Here is a 26,896-nt window from a genome sequence, read left to right as displayed (position 1 = left end):
ATAACACCAGGCGCGTGTGCATTATGCCTAGATTTTTTTTCTGGAGCACAATACTATACATTTCAGCAGTTTTTCTGCAATAAACACTAAATCTTGTTTGCGTGGACGTCGCAGAGTTGACATTTTGTTGTGCCGCTAAAAATTGAAAAAAAAAGTTGATATTAATGAAAAACATTTATATTTAACTCACAGAAACCCTGATGTTTGTGGGTCATACTCGAAAGTCATTTACATACCTTAACAAGATAACACACATCAAACGATTCAGAATGTGAAAGTTCTTTCTTATATTCATCTTTGTAAAAATATGCCCTCGGATTTCTTGTTTTTGTTTGTTTAGTAAAGTTCTGATCTAATTCTAATGTATCTCTTAAAACGAAAGATCATGAAAATTCTTTTTCGGCTATTTCTTACAAATTTATTTGTTTTGTATTATCACACAGTATCACTCTTTGCAGCCATCTTTTCTAATGCGCTTCCGGTTAATCGAAACAAATGCCAGTCCTCAACTTCCGTCAAATCAATGGCACCTTGTCGTTTGTAATAATCAATGGATGATTTATTCCAACCGAGGACTGCAAAGTGAACTCGGGCACATTTCTTCTCAACAGCAATCTGTAAATATCACAAACATTACTTGAACCTGTTTAAATTGATGATGAGGTGATGTTAGGGATAGGTTAAAACAGGTTGTCCGATCATCGAGGCAAAGTTGTCCTACCTTACACACAGAGCCCATTAACCTTGACCCCACTCCTTTCCCTCGATACTCCGGGGACACGTAAAAATCCTCCATGTAAATGCATTTACCCTCCCAGGTTGAGTATATATAGTAGTACAATGCGTATCCTATAAGTTTCGATGCACCTGATATAAAGTATAAGATATATGCATGCATGAAATCAATATTTATACGGCTTATTTTAATTGGTTCTTCTTTTTTTCGATGACTGTTAGCGTAGATTCCTTATTAAATGCGCGAGGGAATAATATCCGCAGAAAATCTCGAGAAGCACATCTTGCAGATTTTAAAACCTCATTTTTATTTTTAGGACAGATATCTATGATATCTATGATAAAAAAAATATGTATTCTCGACATTTGATGCAAAACGGTTGAATCGCGGAGTTAAGTTCTCGTGTATGATAAGGAATCTATATTGTTTGAGGGAAATAATTTAATGCAACAATACATACCATTTTCTAGTCTTTCTGCTACAAAGCATTTGAAATATTTTTCATTTCCAAAACCATCTTCTTGAAGTGCTAGAAATTAAAAATCTATTTAAAAATGTATTCCAGAAAATGATTTTCATATGTGAATTAAACTGTGAGATTCCTTCGTATAATTCAAAAAATTAGACCAGTCACCCTTCATACGTTATTGTTTGTCATTGTGATTGTAAATATCTTACTTTCTATTTTCATTTTCACTTGATCTTCCATCTTTTCGTACACTGCTAGTTCCTTAAAAATAGAATACACTATAAATGGGAATCCTGTTGTAATACGCTGTTGAATCATATGCATTCCTTTTGAAAATAATTTTGTCGCCATAAAAAGTAGTTTTCGTGTTATAAAAAGTCTTGGAGGAAAGTAAATGTTTGGAAATTTAGAACCTGAAAAAGAAGAATTCGGTCACTAAACGTTTCTTGACGACGTACGTACCGGTATTAAGGTCAAGATTTGAGCCAGCGATGCTTCATGCAGTTTGCAAAATCAATGATCCTTTTATTATAGATGATCTTGTTCTCCTTGCGTATTTGGCTAAGGAAAACCGATAAATGACATTGACAAAGAACAATGTGAAAAATTGTACAGAACCGGGTCATTTTTAAGTGTCATTTTGTAAATTTTGAATTTATCAAATATAATAACATGCGACATTGTTGATTTTGAATACCGAATTTATATAATAATGGTAAATGGTAATAATGGTAAAATTGTAGCATTTGAATTCGGTATCATATTTGCATTTGATACTGTATTTTTGCACTTAACCTTATGATTCGTAGGGTAAATGTATTTCTGTCCGCATTGGTGATCCTTATACCCGTTCAGTGTACAAATAGGATTTAGCAGGCTTTGTTTTAGAGTTTAACCTTCCGTTCTGCATTTTTAGATGCAAAATACACGGTGAAAAGCTTTAGGAGACATGCAGCAAACACACTGTTGAGTTATCCAGGTCGCGACGGTTGAAATGTACAATAAATTTCATTATCGCACGTCAACGTCTCCATACCATTACAGGATACCACAAGAGGTAATACATGTAGATTAGATTTCTGACAAGAGAAGATCCCGAATTTTTCCACTGCAATATATTTTAACAGGTCAGATTTCTGTAGATCTCTTACCATTATTAGATCCATTATACCTTGGCAGTCTGTCTGCAACGCTTCGCGTACAACTATCGGCATGGTTTGGTCTAAAGTTATTTAATTGTCAACTATGGATGAGTGAAAGTGTCACCAAGCATTCAAAAACCTGTAAAATGTTACAATTATTACAAGTCTACGTGCAGTTTATGTCCATTCGTGTTTATTCAAAGTTAATTTTGTATATCTTTTCTTTGGTAGCTCAAATGTTAATAAACATGAATACTGTAGCTTATCTTTTGTTACTTAAATATCCAGGTCGGATTTGATTGATTATTATTTCTTCGTTTAAAACCTCTTCACAAGTTATCCAATCTGACCGGCGCGCGAGGGGACTTCTCTCTCCGATAACGGGACGGTTATCGCGATAACCTAAATATCCGTTGTCTATGTATTTATTTACCACCAAAAACAGTATAACAGTATTAACCCCAGGTAACGGGAATTAATTGTCACTTTTTGTACATGTCTTTTGTGGCTTTACAATGAAGTTTTATAAGTTTATAAATAAAATGAAATGATATCGAAATAAAACCTCTAAAATGAATTATTAATTTATAGTCATTTTTATGCATCATGACAATATTCAATTTTCAATATGACTGGCGTTGTTTTTTTTTTTTTTTTTTTTTTTTTATTTGGAACACATAAAAGACGGGACGCTAGTATGGAGGTATGGTTTGCATGTTATGATCCTGTCTGGGTTACAAATTACGATTGAACTCTGTTTTTGTGTCTTTCTGATATGCATTTACAGATTTAGTTTTACAAATAGAAATAATGTGACTGTTCGTGTGATCAAATATGGCGCAACTATTACTGATATTGGATACTCTCAAACTTTCCCCTCTTTACATCTGTCAACTTCCGACATAACATCCTATACCTGGTGCACTTTGTACAGCACACAAACAACGTTCCTTCTGAATTACATAAATCAATTCCGTATTATGTCATTATACTGCTGTTTATCGAGAGTAATAACAATCCATAAATAAAACCTCCCAAACAGTAAAATATATAGAAAAGATACGAATTTAAGATATAAAAATACAACTAAATACTTTGCATGCTTGATAATGATGACTTTCACCTAGAAAAATAAAAACCGTGCATATATTTTGTGTCATTTTATCTGAAACGGAGACATTTCACTTCCGATGTGACACGGATGTAAATAATAATAATACAAGTACATGAATGCTGCATGAAAACAAATGATGTTCAAACAGAAGATGTATATACAACAAGAATTTGTGAATAAAAAATACAAAAAGAGAAAATAATAATGAAAAAAGAAATCGAAAAAAAACCTTAAGGTGGATTAAGCTTAGTGAATGAAACAGAATACATGCACATGCAAATATCACTAAAGTGGGAAAAAATTATAAATTATAATCAAATGCTAAAAGGGCATGATCACGATTAGTGGTGAACATTTTAAATTTTGGGGAGTTGATTTTAATCAACTCTCCTATGCAGTTACTCAGACAAACCGAAAGTGAAACAGTGTTTGGACCTCAGCACAAATCATCGCTGCTGACAAGACTTAGTTCTTGAAATTGATTGATGAATTCGATGTAATGTATGCTAAAGCATTGTTTTTCAAGGAAACTTATTTATAAATACCTTTAAAATAGTCAGATTTTAAATGGTACGAACAATTTAAATATTTTTCGTAGTCGTATGTATTCTTACGCCAGAGTTCAATATAGTCTCGTTCAACTCGACGCTCGGCTGTCTCCGTAAATGTTTGTCGGAGATTTACGGTGTCAGCCGAGCGTTTGATTGAACGAGACTACAGTTCAATATTGCTTGGATCCATTCAATTTTCGAGAAATATTTTGTATTACTGATACATAGTTTGATTTAATTAATTTTACTCTAAATATTATTTAACACGATTCATATGGGGGTTTCTCGACATTCTTGTCGAAAAAGTCCAAAAATTCATATTATAAAAATGTGCGTAATTCAAATATAAATTAGAAACTACATGTACTTGTCATACAAATAACATATCATTGATTTTAAGATAAACAAACATCGACAAAATCAACTCCCGTCAGTTCTTCAGTACTTTGATTATTTACACGTTTTTGTTTGTTTACAGTGGATTGTAACCTTCTTTATATTCAGATCTATTTCAGATGTATTTGTTTAAATGAAAAATCATAGAAATTCCTTTTCCGCTATTTTCTACTTTATTTGTTTGTTTCGTATTATCACACAGTATTACTGTTTGCTGCCAGCTTCTCCAATGCGCTTCCGGTTAATCGAAACAAATGCCAGTCCTCAACTTCCGTCATGTCAATGGCGCCTCTGCGTTTGTAATAATCAATGGATGGTTTATTCCCACCAAGGACTGAAAATTGAACTCGGGCACATTTCTTCTCGACAGCAATCTGTAAATATCACAAATTACTTGAACCGGTTGAGATTGATGATGGGGGGGGGGGGGGGAATGTAAGGGTTGGGTCAAAATACTAAGTTGTCCAATCATCGAGGCATGCGCAATTGCAAACTTGTCCTACCTTACACACAGAGCCCATTAACCTTGACCCCACTCCTTTCCCTCGATACTCCGGGGACACGTAGAAATCATCCATGTAAATGCATTTACCCTCCCAGGTGGAGTAGGTAAAGTAGTATAGAGCGTATCCTATTAATTTCGATGCACCTGATCGTAAATATAAGATACATGCATGCATGAAAACAACGTTTACACGTGTAATCTTTTATTTTAATTGATTTTTTTTCCGTTGACTGTAGATTCCTTATTAAATGCGCGAGGGAATAATGTCCGCAGAAAATCCCGAGAAGCACATCTTCCTCGCTTTTAATTTTCGGCTAAATATCTATGATAACAAAAATTATTCTCGACATTTGATTTAAAACGATTGCATCGCGGAATAAAGTACTCACGTATAATAAGTAATCTACCGTATTTTCAAGGAAATACATGTAATTTAATGTAACCACATATACCATTTTCTTGTCTGTCTGCTACAAAGCATTTGAAATATTTTTCATTTCCAAAACCGTCTTCTTGAAGTGCTAGAAAATAATATCTTAAAATGATTCCCAAAAAAATTATTTTCAAATGTGAATTATTTTTGTTAGATTCTTTCGTATAATTGAAAATTAGGTCATTCACTTTTCATACGCTATTATGTATCATTGTGATTGTAAATATCTTACTTTCTAATTTCATTTTCACTTTATCTTCCATCTTTTCGTATACTGCTAATCCCTTGAAAATAGAATGTATTAAATGAGAATCCTGTTGAAATACGCTGTATATATACATGTACATTCCTTTTGAAAATAATTTTGTCGCCATAAAAAGTAATTTTCATATTATAAAAAGTCTAGGAGAAAAGTACAGAAGACGGTTAGAAATGATATTGTGCGTAACAATGCAATGTTTTCACAAATTTCTACCAGCGAATACTTTATGGACTTCGCGAAATTACAGTAGATATAATGATGAGTATTAGTTTACCCTTTTTGTATTTAATTCGATATCAACTGTACATGTATAGTTTGAATTTCCTGTTATTTTATCCTTATTATTAAAGCATTACATCTTGTTTATAATGGTTCTGAAATGCTTCGAAGCTTTCAAAGAATAATATAAACAGGTACATGTAGGAGACGTGTATTGCTTATGAGGGTGTGCGACCATTTTGTACAATTGAGAATAAAAATGTAAACATTTCTTTAACTGGGTTGTTTCTGCCCGAAACTGGCAAAAATGATGCCAAAAGATGTTAAAGCATTAAATATGAAGTCCTACAAGTCATTTTGTTTGAAAAGTATGCATACAACGACAGGAGAATGCCTTTTCAATCACTCAGAATAGCTTTCGAACTGCGCAACATAATAGTGAAGATTTAAAAATCTGAAAAAATATGAAGGGCGTTCATTTGTGTCCTCTCTACAATTTTGAGAAAAAGTTTGAATTTTTCTCATTTAAGTTGTAACTTTGCCTCAAAATGGGTACATTTTTGGTCAGTTTCGGGCAGAAAAAAGCCAGTTCAAGAAATAGTTTTATTCTTATCCTCAACTGTACAAGATGGCCGCACATCCCCCTTATACAACACTCTCAGAATGCTTGACAAATGTGTTTTAACGAGTAAACGATATGGTATGACCCATACGCAATTAAATTGTTTAAATATCTCCACAACTAATCAAATTTTATCATATGTTAAATGAATTCCATGGCGAACCGTACGCGCATAATTTACGCGCATGTGGTAATTCGTTTTATTATACTTTCATGTTAAATACTGAAATCTGATTGGTTTAGACGCAGTTGATAATCCGTTCTATTACCCTCAGCGTTAGCAACACACTAAGCAACGGATAACACAACGAATTGTTACATGCGCGTAAATTATGCGCGTACGGTTCGCCGTGAAATTCACGTCATTTTTATATAAAAGCAGTAAAAAAATCTCCAAAATTAAGACATTCAGTATGATAAAATAAATAGTCCCTGTTTGGGAGAATAACAGTTGAAATTGACACCCCTCGAAAACCATTGTCAACCTCCGCTTCGCGTCGGTTGACAATGGTTTCCTTGGGGTGTCAATTTCAACTGTTACCCCCCCAAACAGGCACTATTTATATAGTGTTACCCGTTGCTAAGTGTGTTGCTTACGCTGAGGGTAATAGAACGGATTATTAACTGCGTCGAAACCAATCACATTTCAGTATTTAACATGAAAGTATAATAAAACGAATTTTTACATGCCCGTAAATTATGCGCGTACGGTTCGCCGTAGAATTCACGTCATTTCTATACAAAAGCAGTAAATATTTCTCTAAAATTAAGACATTCAGTATAATAAAATAAATAGTGCCTGTTTGGGAGGATAATTGAAATTGACATCCCTCGAAAACAATTGTCAACCTCCGCTTCGCGTCGGTTGACAATGGTTTTCTCGGGGTGTCAATTTCAACTGTTACCCTCCCAAACAGGCACTATTTATAAAATGTCTCATCCACCTACTTTTCGTGATATTTTAACTTCCGTCTGTAACTTGCAATTTCACAGTGTAAACTCAATACAACAGTCATAGACGCAAGTTTCACATTTTACTTTTGATTTTCATGTACCTATACTCTGTCCCAAGATATCATCGATTCACATTATGTCTAATTGCTCGATGTTTTTTAATATCTCATGGTTCAAACGATGTTCATTCAAAAAAAAAAATTTCAGTTGAAACGCCCCCATTTGCTTATCAGGTTTCAATACGCGGCTGAAAAACGTGATATCTACGCAGATTTTGTATTGCAGCAAGCCAGGAATGATTATATACGTTAAAAAATTACGCAAGGTATTCCGACTGACTTTCGAATGGAGAAATGTAAACACTTCCCATTATAGATATTTGTAAGAAATCCGTTTCCGTTCCTGTGATTTTTTTCGAGTGAAAAATGATAATGTGTCAATGAAGAAATCTTGGAAATTTTTTCCTTTCATAAATTTTGATTGCAATTTTTTTTTTACAGGTATGAATATATCTTTTAAACACCGTCCAAATGTGCTGCATAAATATCATGAAACAGACTGTAACATATGGGGCCTACATATTGCATATCAATTTCAAGAAGAGACATCCCTCTAACTTATGATAAACATTAAAAAAATCATTTCATAAATTTTAGCAAAACTCAGAGGCCTTCAAGAACAGCAACTCTCAATTGTACAAAAATATTGACCGGGTATTTTATCCGAAACTGTCCCTTGACTACCTCATGTAGATTCATGCCTTTTGTAAATAAAAAGTTACAAAACGAAAAAAAAACGCGAGATCACGCACGTAAAAAAACCGCAAATCAATTTTCTGATACACGCACAATCCGGTTCGTTACACGAACGATCAACGACGGTACACGAACTGTATTTAACACGATTCCTTGTCAACAATAACGTTTTTTTTTAACTTCCGTACCACAACAGGTAAAAGATTAGATTTCGGAGAAAAATCCCAAATTTTACCAGAGCAACTGATATAATTTAACAGGTCAGGTTGGATTTTTGTAGATTTCTTACCATTATTAGATCCATTATACCTTGGCAGTCTGTCTGCAACGCTTCGCGAACAATTATCGACATGGCTTGATCTAAAGTTATGCAATTGTAAATTATGGATGAACGAAAGTGTAACCAAGCATTCAAAAACGTGTAAAACGATACAATTATTTTAACATGCAGTTTATGCCCATTCGTGTTTATTCAAAGTTGATTTTGTATTTCTTTTCTCCAGCAGCTGAAATGTTAATAAACAAGAATAACCCATCTTTTGTTACTTAAATGTCCAGGTTTGATTTGATTGATTATTATTTTTTCGTTTAAAAACTCTTCACAAGTTATCAATTCTGACCGCCGCGCTAGTATTTGAAGCTGCGAAGAGAGGGGACTTCTCTCTCTGAGAGCAGAATTTGAAAGAAAAGGTTAACAACAAAAATGGCTCGCTCTTTGTAACGGGTTTCATTGCGTGATTCCAAATATGAATATCAGCTGTCTTTGTATTCATTAACCGCCAGAAAACATTCTAATAGTATTAAGCCACAGTAACATAAATTATCGTCACTTATTATACACCATACATGTCTTTTGGTGGTTTTACAAGGAAAGGTTTTTTTTTAAATTCATAAATGAAATGAAATTAAATCGAAAATATACTTCTCAAACGAATAACAATTTACGCTCTTTTTATGCAGCATGATAATATTCAAATTTACAGTATGACTGGTGTTGTCCCTTCACAAGATTCCTTTGGTACACTAAAAGACGGCACGCAAGTATCGAGGTATGGTTTGTATGTTGTGATCCTATCTGGGTTACAAATTACGATTGAACTCTGTTTTTCATTTCTTTTTTATTTATAATTATTTACAGATTTAGCTTTACAAATAAAAATAATGTGACTGTCCGTGTGATCAATTATGGCGCAACTATTACTGATATTCTTCTCCCGGACAAAAACGGAACAGTTGAAGACATAAGCCTTGGTTTTGATAGCGTTCAAGGTTCGTGAAATGTTGGATGTTTATTACTTTATTATCACAATTTGAGATTCATTAAATTTTACAATTTTGTATATTATATTTTAATGATATGTATTAAAAATGGTACATTTAAAAAATGTTTTGAAACGGTTACTGTTAAGGTAGAAATTGCTAATAATGGCAGTTGTTAATGAATGTTGGAATATTTTAGAGTACGAGTCTCAGCATTCCTACATTGGGGCTGCTTTAGGACGCGTGACCGAAAGGATAAAATGCGCGAAATTTGAAATTGACGGCGTGGAGTATAAAGTTTCTGCAAACGACAACAACATTCACCAGGTTCATGGAGGAACTTCCGGTTTTGACACGGTATTCAAAATAAGGCCTATTTTCAAATAAAAAAACATTGTGTTTTTCCTCTTCTTTCTGTATGTATAAATAAATTTGTGGGGTTTTGTGGGTTTTTAATTTCATTTTGCGTAAATATATTTTTCATGGCTGAAAATGTTAAAATAAAACATTTTGATGCAGTAAAATCATTACAGTTTTCTTTGTTTCTGATTATAAGATTTTTGTTCAGAAAATGTTTACTGCTTCTGTCGACGGCGATACTGTTGTGATGAAATACGTCAGCCCTGACGGCGAGGAAGGCTTTCCGGGGGAAGTAACGGCGGAGTTCACCTTCCGGTTGACGGAGGAAAACGAGTTAATTCTTGGATATACAGCTACCACAACCAAACCCACCCCAGTCAACCTATCAAATCACGTGTACTTTAATCTAGCTGGTCACGTGAGAATTTCAATATCATCATTAGTTTCCATTTAATTGGTTACTAGTATTTCAACCGATATCAATAAACCAGTATGTAAAGATATTTATAAACAAAAATCGAGATACTGCTGTTAAAAAAATCTTCATCCACATTTTTTTTTCAAAAATGTAAAACATAACTCGGCTGAAAGTTAATAGTGGGCAAGTATTAAGGTAAAGGAAGATCCAGTATGAATTAATCTGCTCACGAAGGTTTCTATTCTAATTACACTTTTTGCACCTTTCATTGTACATTCGTAATCATCGATATTCATCTTATGTAGCACAGTCAGAAACTTGACAGCAAACATTTAATCGAATATCAAAGGTTCATTCGAACGCGACCTTTTCATGCTTTTACCGGTATTTGCTACATGTAACAATCTGCATGAACGGATCTTACCGTGTGATTTTAATCACATTTGGCTAAGAAGAATAGGAATAATTTAACCAGGTGCGCGTTGTGAATGTATTTGTTGTTGTTGTTGTTTTTTTAATTTCGAACACTTCTGACAGGGAGCGGGGAATGTAGGCGACCAAATTCTGACGGTAAATTCCTGTCGCCACATTCCGTTGGACAAAGAATACATACCACTCGGGGACGGTAGGTTTCAGTTGTAATAATAAACGTTTGACTGATTTTGAAATATATTCCTGAATGCAACTAATTAAATACTTTTGTTAGGTACACAGTAACAAGTAACAGTAAATATAGCGTTTTCGCTAAGATATATAATATGTTAATATACAGGGACTATATCTGATGTAAAGGGAACACCCTTCGACTTGACCACGCCCACTCAGCTGAGGGAGCGAATGAAAGACGTGCTGGTGTCTAACTATGTGTTTGAGGGTCATGGAAAGAAGAAACATGTTGCTAAGTACCTGTCTTTGATAATTATTTGACTTGCACCCATCTTCATACTCGTATGCATGTGCATGTACACGTAGTTAGTTCAATCAATGCCTTGTACGCAGGATGCACGTAGCTAGTCAACATGAAATTCAAAATATTGAATAAATTTGAGAAAAAAACCAATTAGTTTTCTTTGTTCGACTTTGCAGACTCGAACTACCATCCACCGGCCGAACGGTCGATTGCTTCACAACGGAACCGTGTATGGAGACTTACTTCTCTTGTGCCATGAGAACTATGAAGGGCAAGAATGGCGCTACATACGGGGCTTATGAAAATGGCGGGATATGTCTAATACCTATGCAGTACAGCAGTGCTGTTAATATGGTTTGTTCAATTTGATAACTAAAATTATTCCTAACATTAAGAGTTTCCCCTCCTCGATCTGATGCGAGTCTTTAACCATGTTTGGATAATTTCTAATTATTAGGAACTGGATAAAAGCTAGAAAGATATTAAGTGTTTGAATGTGATTATTTTTTTTTATCTAGTTACATCTTTTAATTATTACTGTATATGGAAATGAGCAATTCAAATGTAAAGTTAATGTGTATCATAATGTGTACAATTTATGCAAAAATATTAGGAAATAAATAGTATGTAGATGCATATATCTTTTAAAAGTAAATTCATATCTTATATAACAATAGTGTATTTTGCAATATATTATCCGGAAAGGTTACAATTTTAATAAATTTAACTAACTTAATGATAAATTGACTGGCCTTTCAATTATTTTGAAATACAGTTTCATTAAAAGAGAAAATTGTTGAGATTTACTACAAAGTTTTTTTTAAAACTTTTCATTGCAGCCCAATTTTCCAAACATGATTTTGCAGCCAGGACAGACATACACACAAACAACGTCATACAAATTCGGGTTCTAGTGCATTCCCGGTAATTATTCACCGAGGAGCTCCAGAGCTACAGAAATATTCAACACTAGCACCGAGGAAGCTATTGTTAAACGAAATCATTAAATCATTAAACATTAAAATCTTGCAATTAAACCTTATTTGATTAAAACACGTTGGGCTATCGGGTCAACGATCGGCGTTTGCATTTATTTACTGGCCAAATTCTTTTTCCAATTTTTCCTCTATTTGCAAAACAGCTATTAAACCCCCAGAGACAAATACATGTTTTAAAAAGGTTTATTTTGCTTAGAGACACCTAGTGTGGCCTACTTGTAGTTGGATTTATGGTGAAAAATTGTCTATTTAATTGATATTCTTCCTCACACTTGGACTTCGACATAAAAAAGTTAATCCTGTGGTATTCAAGCAAAACGTACCTCACTTGTTTAAAGTGTGTACATATTTACAGCTGTCTTTTAGGAGCTCTAACCTGTATTATTCTCGTGAAATAAATCCTGCCGAAGTCTAGAAGATTAACGTGTAGAACTTGGCGGATCTGTTTTCGTTGAATGTTTGGCGACAGGTAGATTTTTCTGTGGTTACAATTTTGGTGGTATTCTTTTTTTTTTTTTGGAGTGTTTTACTGGATTTGTAATAGAGAAAGCGAGAACAAATGGGAACCTCTTTATAAACGGACAGTAAAAGTTGTGATGAAGTGTAATGGCAATACAAATGACCAGTTCATCTCAAAGTCAGTATCATAATCGATCATTGGCCAGTACTCCAGTGAAAACCTACTCTGATACCTCATCAAAAGATAGGCGCCATGTTCGGTTCTCCAACAGTGAAATTAAAAACAACCATCTCCAGATCGACTCCATTAAACATCACCACAAGGAATCTAGTCTTGAAAATCATGAGTCAAAATCGAAAATGATAAGTGATTTGGAAAGCCAAAATGTATTTTCATCAAGCCGCAACGATTCATTAATGAATAAAAGCAGTAAGCTGGGTTTTGGTAGTGCTTCGCCTGATAGCGGCGTTGCTTCAGGAGGGTCGGGCTCGAAGTCTGGGTCTGACCCCCCTAGCAATCAATCAGAGAGCGGTACTCCTCGCTATAAGTTCCACTCCACTTACCATACGCCGGACAGTGGACTACTTTTGGGTGGCATCAACAGGTCTAGTAACAAACAGACAAAATATCGCAATTCTAGTTTTAGCTTTGCTGCGAAATCAAGTATTTTGGCTGATGAAGTAGAAGACCTTTTGGAAGATGAAAACGTTAAAGATAAACACACTTTGCCAAAAACTGGAGTACAGATTCCAATTTCCAGGAGAGAACATGGTCTTCATCGGGAAACTAGGCGAATAGCATTCGAGCCGAAACCAAATCATCATTTACCTCAGAAAAAAGAACGTGCCAGTCCAAGGTATTAGTTATGATTGATAAAGATAATATGATACTACTATTTTTTAGCATGAATAGGTAATTTTCAGTGAAAAATTATAAAAACTATTGGTCGGTAATTAACTAATGTATTCAAAGTCTACTAGTCGACGTGCAAGAATACGTCGTATATCATTAGGAGCTATTGTTGATGTATTTAATTTTATTGAACAATTTAAGGCATTATCGTGGGTGTTTTCATTTAAAAGGATGCTCGGCAGTAGTCGTTTTAAATTTCATAATTAGGTGCATTAAACAGCTAAAATGTCCATTCATTGTAGGCAAATAGATTATAGGGGAAAATGCCCAAGCAAACGCATTATACAAAAAGCCAATAGAATCGGGTAGTGTTACATAATGAATGAATTCGACATGCATACATTTGATCGTGCCAATTTTCAAGTGCACAAGAAACTGGTAACCTCTTCTTGACACAATTAATCTTTCAATTAAAAATTACTACTTTAATATCGTGAAAGTGTTCTCTATTCAAATTTATATTTAACTGTACTTTTAGAGTAAAAAAGGGACCGGTCGGGAAGAAATTGAAACTTTGGAGTACAATAACTTTCTTAAGGTCCGACTTGTTTGCTTTCTTTTCATGGTTTCTCTGTTTCTGTGTTGACTTAATACTTGAGAGGTCTAATTGATTCTGCTTTATCTTCGTATATATTCAAGACTCCCTTATATGTGTGTTTAATATTCAAGTGTTAAACACTATGTCACACAAGAAAAAAATGATAAAGTACAACTGTTGGCGGTCTTTTTATGATTTGTCGCGTCTCTCGAACATTGGACGTGCCAATATATGCTTTACACGGTATATTAAATAAGCAGGGGCTTGGAAGGTAGCCGATTTATATAATTGAGTGTAAATAGCTAGTAATTTGTTTATTCTTATCCATATATCAATGGGTGACTGAATTGATTAATGTATGTGGTGTAGCACTTTATTAATTAATCAGCATCAAGGATAAGCATTTCTCTTCGTTTTATAGCTGAATTATGTTTCTTTAATACCCTTAGTAATAGTAAAGATGAGATATGATCTACATGGATTTTTTTCTAAAGCTTATCTGCATGTATACATGCACGGCGTTTGCTTTTGCCGACTACTGACCATGTGTTAACTCACTGACTTTTTGTCGTTCTCCTAAATGATTCATTCGCTATTTCTATTGACTACTCCCCACTTTCGTGAAGCTAATGTCATATTTCGAATGGATTCCTATCCCTGCATCTATTAGCAAACGTTTATGTATAACACAACATTTGCTTTTATGCACCCAAAAGCCAAAGCGTTTTGACGTCTCTTTAATGGATGGAGAATAACAACGAATATTCATGAAAAACAGGAAAGTTTAAAAATTTGACCTTCGGTCAGTTAAAGAATGTAATACAGGTTGAAGGTTTTTTTATATTTATTTAAATCCACATTCTGTAAAAGGTTTATTTAGATTTACATGAAATATATCTGCACTAAAATTTAATTTCTGAAACTTTTGCCCCGATACGTCATAAAATTTCTTTAATCTTGATATCTGCATGCCTTTGAAGGTGTCAGATCAAACATGCTTTGGCTATGGGGTAGTGGACCAATGTAGAGGGAAAACTATGGCAATATTTCCGATATAGATGACCTTTGTACATAGAGCGATAGGATATAGTAAAATACTTTCAGATGTTCATGTTATTGCATAGCAAGGTAACATGCTTAAAGTCATGCAAAAGACGCTTTATTTATTGTTGAAAGTCCGGTACTTTAAACCAATAATTGATGAGCTACCTGATAATTGTGGGAAGTCTCCTTTCAATTGAACGTATTTTGTTTTGAAATTGTTCGCGCTCTACATGTACACACCGAGTAAATGTTTCTTCGTACAGGAAACAGCTTTACAAATTACACTGTGTGATAGGTTGTTTTTATAGCAGAATTTTCATTTCTACATGAATGCTTCATTTTGATGCGACATTACCTGTTTATAATTTACTAACGGATAATAAGGGTTCTGTGTAAATTACAGTCCATTTAAATGGCAAGAAAATTATTGGCAAATTGGATATATAAAAGTTTGCGGGTATGTTTTTTGAATGAAAAAAAAAAGGATTTTTCTCCACTGCCGATAAAATTTACAATTGGATTTTTATTCGACTCCGTGTGTGTTGTTGATAAACACAAGTACTGTTTTATCTAAGTAAACACAAATGTAGTTTCAAATCAATTTTCGGATAAAGCTGAGCATTTGCTGTTGTTTATCTTTCTAAATCGGTTAAAGATATGCAAAGGATTTTACATAATTCATTCTCCTGGTTTATGTGTTAAAAAACTGCGTAATATTTGCAACTTGAGGCGTCTGGGATACATTTCCGCTAAAGCCTTTAATACGCGTCAAATCTTCCTACCTGCGGATCTTAAAGGGACACTTAGTGACTTGTGAAATGCACTTGCTCTTCTACCAATACAGCTTCTTATTCCCGCTGTTTAGATAATCCGAACGCTCTTCAATAATTCTTTTTGAATCTGGATAGTGTCTGTTGACGGATTATACTATTATGTTCTGCAATTTGCATCATTTGGAATTAGACTGTTGTTATCATCATCATCATGGCAACCGGAACTTTACCTTCCATAAAAAAGACGAATTTTGTTGCGTCTGATAAAGAGAAACCAAAGAGGTAGGGATTTTTGTAAATGATTCACCGTTACATAATGAATTGTCTGTCGGTTTATACTGCGCACGTGTTTAACATGTAAATGTAGTTCGGTGCATTAGGACCAACATGAACTTTGGTCAAGTACATACATGGCTGTAAAATTGCTTGGTCTGATGGAGTATCATATTTTAAGGACGAGGTTCAACGATGGTTTTATCTATTTCAATATACATGTTTATGCTGACTTTACTCGTCGCCATTGACTGGATACGATGTCTCTAGAGAAAATTTTCCCTATATTTTCCTTTGCTTACCAAAAGGTAAAATCTTGTTGTCACTCTTTTTGACATACAAGGTTAATACTAGTTTTCAATGTACCTTTTCTCAGCTAAACCAGTAATTTCAAAAAAATCAAACCTGTTACAGTATTTGTTTCATGTATACATGTACATGTAGGTAAAATTATATACGTGACATCTACATGTAAGAAAGCACCAAAGCCCTTCTTTACGTTTGGTACAAGAGTCAGTGTTCTTATATCACTAGACCAATTATCTAGAAAGATATTTATTTATATACGCACATCTTACCATGAAGAATCCTGTAAAAAAATATCTTTTTTTAGTTCACTAACAAGTGTCAATAATCTTGTTAAACTTTACTGGCCCCTGTAACAAAAATGGTACAAGTTACAGAATACCATAACATAAACCATTAATCTTTGACACGATTGCATAATACATGTTATCGTTAAAAAGAACTTCACATTGATCTTTCCTCTTATTCCATACACAGTGTAGGGTCATATTTTTGTATTCTTGAACTTTCAATCTCCTTTGGGGTAACATTGATAATCTTTGGCTAATCTAATATGTTTTAACGTGTTACACCATCAAATACCCGATCGCTATATACATTTAAAATTATAAGCTGCAATTTGTAACCAGTGAGTTCTATATACACTGGAATGTGATTGTGTTTTATGCCCTTCTCTTGATATTCGATCGCGAGTAACTGTTTTTATATATTTAAAGCTGATATTCCCACTTTACTTCTTTAAAAAACCTAAATGTAATTATCTAGTTTTTAAAGATTTTAGGATTCCAAATAACAGTGCTCTCAATTCTACAATAAGCGTTCTTGTTGAATGATCTCTCTCTCTCTCTCTCTCTCTCTCTCTCTCTCTCTCTCTCTCTCTCTCTCTCTCTCTCATGCATTTACGTTGGTACTATATATGTATAGTTTTAGGATAAAAACGATAGTTCTTTTATCATTATCAACGAGATCATTCTTGAAATAAGATTTAAATTACCTTTATTGCCTTTCTACAAATAATTCAACCTGTAAGGCAACAAAGTAATAAGAAAGATTTAGCAGAAAAATGCGATTCCTTTCACAGCGATTTAGTTAGGCCAGTGTATTTAAATTACCATTCTATGTCGCTGAATATTGATACTTCTCATTCCGAGTTCTTTGAGAAAAATTAAGAAGTTAGATAAATACCTTTTCCGTCCAATAAAAACCCACTGTCCACTTTTTTATAACTCTTGTCAAGACGAAAGATAAAGGATTAACGACCCAGCCGTAGTTTCCACTGAGGCTCTCCCTGGTAACCAGACCCAAAAATGGACACATAAAATGTTTGACTGTGTTTAATTGGAGTTACAATGATAAAATGGCATCAGTTTCCCTACCATCTTTGACGGTTCCAAGGTAAGAGATAGCAATCAAGTACTAGAGACGGTCATATATCAGAAGTTACCAAATAGCAAGGAAATCTGGTGGACAATCTTTGATGTTGAGTAGCTTAATATTGTCAGTATATAGATTGTTTTGTCTACATGCTGTCAGCAGAAGTTCGATGTTTAAATTTGTATAAAAAGAATTACGGGATACTGAATAAAAATCTTATGCTCAAATATTTCTTTTGATTTCCCCTCAAATAACGAAGTATTTCTATTTTAACAATTACCCCCCCCCCCCCCCCCCCCCCATTTAAAAAAAGTGGCGGAAAAAGTAAATAGGGGATAATTGTGATAGATATGGCAAATCTAGAGTGTATAATTTATCTGTAGTAGGCTGTACGTCAAGATTAATATATGTGTCGCATTACTTCATAGTTTTCGAAGCCTATGGTGCAAAACCTTTTTTTTTATTTATGTTTATAATTCATATCGATAAGATTCGATTTTAGGAATCAAGGGTATATTTTTTAATTATATGAATATCGTTGTCCAAGAAACAAACAGATATTTCTTGTGGTCTCCGAAATTTTGCAATTTTAAATATCAATGACAATTTGTTTTTTATTAACCGACCTTCCAAACTATACATAAAACACGTTTATATGGAGTAAATTGTGAAATTGACAAGTTGACTGCCATTATGTTCAGGGTCAAGGGTTCTCACCTATCAGACATGTACGGACAAATCTTTATCACAACCCACCGAGCCTTTAACTCCTTAAAGAATATATTTACAAAAGAAAAGTTTAAATCGCTTCAAAATATCCAGAAAAACGACTTTTACTGAGGTATTCAATGTTTACATGTATTTTAGCCTTTTATCAAAAATAGTTTCAACGAAGAAAGATGCCTATTTCTCGACTCAGATCTAGCAAGTAATTGATTGTTATAAATAAGCTTTTTATCTAATTTCCATGTACACTGTATTTATATAAATTTAAACTGTTTTTTCCTTATATATTACGCAGTTGGATGAATTCATGTATGCATTCCATTTGCTATCTTTTTAAATATTTTCAATGAATAATATTTTCTATGGAATGCATGGTTTTTAAACCTAGAATCGGAAATTTCATATCAATACAGTTTAACTTTACGAATCATTCAAATTATCATTAAATGGTTATGGAATACCTAAGTGTATTGATCATCATTTAGAAAACGAATTGCCAGACATGTTAACTGATACATGTTTATTCTTGAAACCCGCATCAACAAAATTCAAACGCCAATATCCAACTGAGCACGCCTGTCAACTTGAGTCATTTTGAAAAGCAATTAAAACTATTATTATGTCTGTATTGGTTTCCGCCGAGCAATAATAACAACGCCTGTCAATATTAAAGGTAAACATTTCGAATTTCTAAATAACAGATATACACTTATAATTTTAACTAATCGATTCTAATTTTCGTTTGCATGGTCCAGTTATCTTGGATAAAGATTAAGGACTTATGTTGAGATTAACATTATACACTGGGTCGTTACACCACAGAGAGCCCACTAGTATACTGTAGTATGTTTTAGCCGGTAAGGCCATACTGTTCAGGCCAATAGTGATTAAGGTTTAGTGACAACCGTGTCCATTATAAGTGCCTAGAACAGTTTGTTATTTTTTTCTGAGGGTCACTAATCTTGGATTAACTTATGACAGAAGTAAAAAATGTGATATGACATTTCCATGGAATTTTGTGGTCATTAGATATAAATCTTGGATAACGAAATGAAGGAAAAATATCGCACACCGACGAATTCATTGTTTACACCTAGTCCGCAGCCCCGTCTAACTTCACGTGCGTCTCCCTCTAAAATAGCAGACGATAGACTGGTGAATTCTTCCCCAAGTAACCAGTTGACATCGAAGTTTGGGAAAAAATCAAAGGAAGTCAAAAATAAGTAAGTCTAAAATCCGTTGAAATTTTTATTGTATAACTTCATTGAAGAAGATTTAAACAAAAGCTAAATCTAAATGGTTCTCAGTTACGACTGCCCATTTTGATTGTTTTTAAATTAAATCTGGATGATCAACAAATCACATCAGAGCTAATTTAATATTTTCTTGTCATAAACAATTATTTTCACTAATGCTAAAAATTTAGCTTTAAAATTTGAATTCTACTATATCTTCTTACAAAATTTTCCTTGTGAAAAAAAGATTAATATAATTCGTATATGGCCACGACCATGCTACCCTTTTAAAATAAAATTTCGTACATAATAAATTATTTTTTACCCAAAAACCCCCCAAAAAATCAACAACACGATAGTTCATCAAATTCATACTCGACAGGGTGAACAATGTTAAAAGTATTCCTTTATCTTCGGAATGGGAGAATAAAGCCATTGACTTGTGGAATATGATTTAAAAGTGAAATGGTTTCAAAGTATTTTGAATGGATAGCATCTTTGAACTTTAATCTATTTGCATTTGTCAGTAAAACAAATAATAGCCTCTAGTTAATGCTACAAGGGGGCACAACAAACATCCCACTGACTGCACCTTTGAAGCTAGATAGAATCATGGAAATTCAAAGAACGAAATCATAAATCAATTTTGAAGTTAATTAAAATATACTTTACCTATAAATTAAAGTATTTTATAATACATGTATATCTTAAATATGAACATGTAGACGACTTAATTGAAAATTAGAAAAAATTAAAGAATTAATTGCTTATACACTGTATTACATTGCACCTCTCTCTCTCTCTCTCTCTCTCTCTCTCTCTCTCTCTCTCTCTCTCTCTCTCTCTCTCTCATGAGATTTGTCATATCTAAATTAAATCTCCGGAACCTGAATTATAGAGAATTCCCGTTCTCTCACAGTTTTTGTTCGTATTCTGTCTGACTTTGTCAAATTTATGTAGATTTGTTCCATCATATGACCACGATCAATGTGATTTACGGTCCAATCTTATAAAACGCGACACCTCTTTTATACATGCACAATCGCACAACTGTAATACGAAATGCCTTTAAAGAAGCGCAGTATTACAGAGAAGTGTTCATGAGAAAACATGTCTACATCAGGCGAGACCGTCAACAGAGCTGCCTCTTCTCGGAGAGTCCGAATCGAAAGAGCAGTGACGTAGGTGTTTGCCATGGAAACGCGGACATAAATTAGTTCAAAAGTTGTTTGAATAGTAATTATTGTCATTTTATTTTCAGGATTGCCGAAATCGTAGAAAGTCCAAAGAAATCATCCGACCCTGTAAAACTACCTCCAACCAAGCAAAATGGTCATCTCGTTCACTCAGACGATCCCGAGCAGACGAGAAAGAGCAAGAAAACCGAGGAACATGATGGAAGACAGCTAGCGGATCCCAAGAGGAAAAAGAAGAGTATGTACTTCAATTCATATATAAATCTTTCCGACTTGATTGCATGGCAGTTTTAAGTAAAAAGCCGAATTTGCGTGAGGATTATTTCAATGATGCTGATTTATCCATTTTAAACAATTCTAGTATACATGTATAAGCAGAACATCCTGATTTAAAGTAAAATAAATATGTAAACCGTATATCATGATTTTAATTTCTACTACTGGTACCTTTTACTAATTCACACTAGAAACCGGAGAGATCAGATAACGCAAAAATTTCCAACTCTAACTAAATCTATCCTTACCTTGTCCAACTACTAATTTAAAACTTTTCACAAACAAGTAACATTGTGAGGGATTTATTAACTAAGAATTAATTAACGTTAAAGCTGATGAAGACACAGCAAGGCCTGCTAAATCAGCGCCTCCCAAAAGGAAGGAAGACGATGCCAAAGACACCCCTACCTCCCCACAAGTCGACAATTATACGCACAGGACCGAGTCCGACTCCCCTACTAATGGTGAGAAAACCCTTGCATTCCCAAAATATGCCTGTAATATGTAAATTATGTAATTACGGAACAATTTCCCTTGAGTGTTGATGTATGGACATGTAATGTTAAAAGCACACACAATGAATTTAAAACAGACATCATGCACTAGCTTTTCTTAACAACATGTTTTAATCTTAATTCATTATTGCATGCACATTTTATTGACGAATATGGTTTTACAGGAAAGAAGAAATCAACAAAAGAGCAGGCAGAAAAGTAAGTTCAAGAAACTATACTCATTCTTGATGGAGATTTTATTGACAATGGCATACTGAAATGTAAGGGATGTGTATTGTACCGTTGATACCTATAATATAACATTTAAATACTACTGACTTTTTGATACATGCTTTAAAGGCATAAATGGTATAATTAAAAACGATGTAAAAATCGTCCAGTAGTAGATCGGTATTATTAATCGATGTGTTCCCACAGACATTATTGACAGATATTGTTTTGACGTAGGTGGGGGTCCCCGGCGTTAAGACCAATAATACCAGTTGATGGCAAATAAAATTTAAATATAACTGTTAAAATATACCCGGGGTTTTAAAAGAGGTGCGTCCTGTTGACATATCACGGAATGCCTTTCATTGGCGCAGAAACATCAATGTTATTAAATCGTTAGGAAAATCGTTAGGAACAAACAAACAAGCAAATGATCAGGAAAAAGCAGTATCAGGTTCTAGAAATTTTTAAACCTTTTGGGATTTAAAGATATTTATGCGAAAATAGCCGTTCATTTAAGATGACTGAAGAATGTAACAGTTTTTTACTTGAAAAGCTAATTTACGATAAATTATAGAATCCCATCCGGGCCAAATTGAATGTGTTTTGAAATACATACTTTCTACATTTGTATTAGATATAGAAACACCAGGTTTTCTTTGCCATTAACATTTACCCAAAATTTGATAACCATAACGTGCAGTTTTCATTATATTAATGTTGCTTTATCCTTTTCCAAACATCGTGCAGGGTGAGCGAAAATGATAAAAAGGGAAGAAAACAAGAAGCTGAGAGTCCGACAAGGTTTTCAAAGAGTCAAACAGAGAAACAGAAATCCACCCAACAAAGTCAAAATTCCCAAAAAGCAAGACCTGGGGATGAAAGGCAGGAATCTCCAACAAGACATAGTCCAACCGGGCACGATAAGAGCCGTCCCGTTACTAAAAATAACAGAAGTGAGCACAACCCTGCAGCAGACTCGGACGATAAAGTATTTTCACCAGTGTCAAAATATGATGAAGTTTTAATGAATGAACAGAAAAGAGAAGAGCAACTCATGAAACTGAGACTACCGAAAAAGACCAGGTATGGTCCGGTCAGATCAAAAGGATTGCAAACCCCTAGGACACCTCGCAGCAAAACGCCTAGGTCTCGAACTCCTGGTAACCAAAATTTCATAAAACTTACTGGGTATTCCCACTCTGATGTTGGAGATTATAGAAGACCTGTACGACGAAAAAGTATTCTCAATAACAAGGATACAGTATTGCTCGAAAATTCCCGACCCAAATCCTACAAATGGGAAGGTGATAAATCGATCTACAGGGTGGAAACGAAGGAATGGGAGGATCAACGTGACGAAACGACGTGGAGACCGTCGGTGAACAGCCCAACTGATTGGCTGAAAGTGTACGTTGGTGACATACAGATCAGAGAAAAAAGTGCTAAATCTAGAAGAAGCAGCCCCGAAACCGCGGGTCGAAACGTCCGTCCTGGTGCACCTCAGAGGAACAGCAACGAATACATTTTAACCAGGAGGCAGGTGCCCGTGTACAAGAACATGCAATCAGCTTATAACACGAAGTTAGTAAAAGATAAACAATCGCGTGAAAAAAGGTTTTTCCAAAAACTGCAAGAATGTCAAGCGCTTAAAGCAAAAATGCAAATATCAGAACTAGTCGAGCGACAACAGAAACGAGAAATAACGAAACAGCGCCAACAGGGGCAGTTGAAGGAGTTACGGCAACGTTTCGAAGATGCCGCGTGGGTAAGATTCAATACTCAGTATGTGACGTCACGCATTCTGGAGCATGAAAAAATGAATCGCTATGCATACGGACTACCAGAAGAAGTTGACGGAGCACCAGAGTTTGAATCCAAACTGAAAAGAAAGCCTCCCAAAATCAAAGTGGATTTTGGAAAACTAGAAAAGACGAACAAGAAAAAGTATGGTTCAATGTTCAGTATTTACAAGGGACCCGAATGGGACCCATTGGCCAAAACACCCCCGATGGAGGGAATAGACACGGTTGAAATAGGCTACGAAACAGAAGAAGGTCAGTGTTGCATAACTTTGTTTTTTATCGTATGTATACTTTATAATTTTTTCGAAAGAGGGTATAGCAGCTACCTCTGTGGTGTTGATATATGCTAAATCAACGCTGTACACCACAGAAAATATATTGTTATTTTGCCATTGCTTTCTTATAAAAACGTTAACATATAAGTAAACATCCGTTTTTTGAAGATTAAGAATAATGGCAGAATGTCTCTGTATTAAGACCGTGTTCCATTTGTACGTCACCATTTGGTACAATGTTTGGACAAAATGGTCGTAATAGACGATCAATAGACCAAAATGTATCTCTAAAGAATTAAATCTCAATTGCCGTCCCGGGTAGAACTTGCATGTAAAGTTCAAATTATCCACTTCAACACTTCTCAAGTTTCAGCGAGACCTCTCTCACGCAATGAGCAAAGATTGTAAAGATTCCAAAATGTTGTTATTTTATTTCCTTAACCTTTTTAATGGCTGATTGAATGTGAATTTTCTTGCATACAGAGTATACCCCGAACGACGTAGAGGAAAATGATGGCGGTATATATATATATAAAATCTAGATCTCTTGACTATTTAAATGGCTGTCAGCACGGCAGTGTAGAGTTCTTTTGTAGAGTTTTCATCTAGCTGAACCTGTCTGGGGTTATTCGATAATCTCTTTAATACATTATGACACACCTGTTGTCAAGGACGCACATATACTTTGTTGATATTCTATTCTTAAATTCACTATCGCTATATATAATCTTTTTTTTATTGTATTCTGGTAAAGAACGCGGACGAAATTGGTAATTTTTATATGTGGGTTTTGATTTGAATTGACGTGTGCACATATTGTTAAATTGAGCATATGTATTATGTAATGTTAATTACACTTATAATTAAATCGAGAGTTGATTTCGGTTTGGTTTTGGATGTTTCGTAACCCACGCAACGTCTTTTGTACTGTAGCAACGCTCAACGTTCAACTTGTCAAAGCGCTAACGCTAACTCCGACACCTGATTAAATCAAACTTTTGACATTTTTTTATGCAACAAAAAATCTTCTAAAAAATTAATTCACTTTTAATCTATAACAATCACTCTAGATTTTCAATCACGTAATTCAGAACGGCAATGTTATTTGTTACCTTTGAATATACGAAGCTCTTCTGATCTGTCATTATCTACGTGTAGACACGTGACATACTAACATATAAACGGACTCTCTAGTTAGGAGTTTTGTAACCAAAATATTCTTCAACTGATTCACCTTGATACACAACCTTTGACTGGGAAGATGATCCAGTCGTTACGTTCTAGTATGTTGCACCTCAAATGTAGATAAGTTTTTTTTTTCCGCTTTTTTAATAATTAACACACAATTCCAGAAGAGATGATCTGAAATTGAAGTTCATATATTGAGGAAAGCAATGCTGTTGTTTTTTTTAGACTCTAAGAAATTAAAATAAACATGTTTAATGCTCTTCAGGAAACAAAAAGGTCAAAACAAGGAGGGTGAAGGACGTTATTCGTGAGGCAGAGAAAGAAGTGGCGGATTTGAAAGGTATTCCTTACAAACATGAAAACTTGGACATTTTTTCTACTGTTCCTTATGCAACATTGAATTCATTCTAGTGGATACTAGTCATTAATTTGCAAAATGTTGAGACTATATAATCGTCATTTTGTTCCAGACATAGATCTTCTTCTGGTCTATTAAGTATTGTATGTTGTATATGTATCCGCACATTATAAATTAGAACATTGTAGGTTTTAGTACTGTTGTACAAAATGTATAAATCTCTCACGCTTTGTTCACGGGAATTAAGTAAAACGGACACACCTGGGACTAAGGTTTTCTTTATTCAGAAAAATATTGTGGAAGCATTGGGGAACACCAATGTCGTTGTTGAATCCATCTACAAAATAAAATGCCCATCGTAGTAGATATGTACATATGTAACCATAGAGATTTACGTGTCATAAAGATGGTGAATTTTCCTGAAACCATAAAAATCGAAACCCAGCTTGATTCACAAATGTTTGAGATATATGTTTTGTTATCATCTAGTTATTTGGGTATTGTAAATGTGAGTTAAAAATCCTCTGAAATTTAAAATTAGTATAACTTTTTTAAATAGAGAATTGTATATGAAAAGTATGAACATGTGAAGTTTAATTTGAAAGTCTAGCCTAATACAAATGTGGATGTAGGTTGCAAGATGAATGATTATTTACTTCTTTTATATACAAATAGTACACGAATATGTAATCTCGATTTTTTAATATCAATATCATCTTACATGTACATAATTTAAAACTGGGAAACGTTACTGCATTTTTCAAGTTGTCAATTTATTAATTTTTTTGCTTTTTTTTTAGCCAAGGAAACTTCCACGGGGTTTACCCCTAGGGCATCTGAATCTAACAACAAAACCACGAATGGTTTAGACTTGGACAGTGACGATGATGACGATGACATGTCAGATATTTTCGAAAGAGCAAGGAAGAAATACAACTTGGAGATAGACGATGAAACGATGTCGCGCAGCCGGAAGTGATGTTATTGAGTGACGTCATTGAGCAATCATGTTCTCATTTCTTGTTCCTATCGATTTCGTTTTTGAAACAAATGAGTTTCGATTCATCCCATAGTGCTATTTAGGATCTCTTTGTTATTCGATTCATTTTATTTTCTTAGTTATATTTATTAATGTCTTTCATATTTAATGTACATTCATGTTGGGGCACAGCTACCATTGTTTTCTTGTCAAATAAAATCGTAATCCTTTCCGAGTCTCTTTCTTACGTTTACTCTCATCTATACTACTATATTAAAATAATAGACTCGAATTTTTGGGCTTTAATACCGAGAAATCGGAAGAGTACTGTCTTTTGCTTTATATATTT

The 26,896-nt window shown here is 34.2% G+C and overlaps 4 protein-coding genes across 12 annotated transcripts; 2 read left to right on the top strand and 2 right to left on the bottom strand.

Annotated features, from left to right (window-relative positions):
• Positions 1-404: 404 nt before the first annotated feature.
• Positions 405-2,504, bottom strand: LOC136269642 (thialysine N-epsilon-acetyltransferase-like). Its single transcript, XM_066068150.1, has 5 exons — positions 2,357-2,504; positions 1,415-1,466; positions 1,197-1,265; positions 722-867; positions 405-615 (listed from the first exon to the last, which is right to left on the bottom strand). The coding sequence occupies exons 1-5, from the start codon at positions 2,417-2,419 to the stop codon at positions 436-438; spliced, it is 510 nt and encodes a 169-aa protein (XP_065924222.1). The 5' UTR covers positions 2,420-2,504; the 3' UTR covers positions 405-435.
• Positions 2,225-12,173, top strand: LOC105344593 (galactose mutarotase). The gene is made up of 9 exons (XM_034472624.2): positions 2,225-2,262; positions 9,142-9,207; positions 9,297-9,427; positions 9,618-9,775; positions 9,987-10,196; positions 10,734-10,821; positions 10,969-11,098; positions 11,283-11,460; positions 11,946-12,173. Exons 2-9 carry the CDS (start codon positions 9,143-9,145, stop codon positions 12,018-12,020), a joined length of 1,035 nt encoding a protein of 344 aa, XP_034328515.2. The 5' UTR covers positions 2,225-2,262; position 9,142; the 3' UTR covers positions 12,021-12,173.
• LOC105344595 (thialysine N-epsilon-acetyltransferase) lies at positions 4,293-8,657 on the bottom strand. 2 transcript variants are annotated; one of them, XM_066068151.1, is made up of 5 exons: positions 8,448-8,652; positions 5,579-5,630; positions 5,366-5,434; positions 4,912-5,057; positions 4,293-4,782 (listed from the first exon to the last, which is right to left on the bottom strand). In XM_066068151.1, exons 1-5 carry the CDS (start codon positions 8,508-8,510, stop codon positions 4,603-4,605), a joined length of 510 nt encoding a protein of 169 aa, XP_065924223.1. In that variant the 5' UTR covers positions 8,511-8,652; the 3' UTR covers positions 4,293-4,602. The 2 variants fall into 2 exon arrangements, with proteins under 2 accessions (XP_065924223.1, XP_065924224.1); XM_066068152.1 differs by lacking the exon at positions 5,366-5,434 and having other exon boundaries at positions 8,448-8,657.
• A 383-nt stretch (positions 12,174-12,556) lies between the features above and the next one.
• LOC105344592 (cylicin-1) lies at positions 12,557-26,779 on the top strand. Of its 8 annotated transcripts, none has more exons than XM_011452389.4 (8): positions 12,557-13,420; positions 21,007-21,179; positions 21,550-21,681; positions 21,897-21,930; positions 22,693-23,999; positions 24,506-24,541; positions 25,476-25,550; positions 26,369-26,779. In XM_011452389.4, exons 1-8 carry the CDS (start codon positions 12,711-12,713, stop codon positions 26,545-26,547), a joined length of 2,646 nt encoding a protein of 881 aa, XP_011450691.3. In that variant the 5' UTR covers positions 12,557-12,710; the 3' UTR covers positions 26,548-26,779. The 8 variants fall into 8 exon arrangements, with proteins under 8 accessions (XP_011450691.3, XP_065924220.1, XP_065924219.1 ...); XM_066068148.1 differs by lacking the exon at positions 24,506-24,541 and adding an exon at positions 24,777-24,792 and having other exon boundaries at positions 26,369-26,507; XM_011452393.4 differs by lacking the exon at positions 12,557-13,420 and adding an exon at positions 15,569-16,113.
• Positions 26,780-26,896: the final 117 nt, after the last annotated feature.

The sequence above is a fragment of the Magallana gigas genome, chromosome 8 (assembly GCF_963853765.1).
Source record: "Magallana gigas chromosome 8, xbMagGiga1.1, whole genome shotgun sequence".
Lineage (NCBI taxonomy): Eukaryota > Metazoa > Mollusca > Bivalvia > Ostreida > Ostreidae > Magallana > Magallana gigas.
The sequence above is the reverse complement of the archived record's forward strand: the minus strand, read 5'-3'. Positions and strand labels throughout refer to the sequence as shown.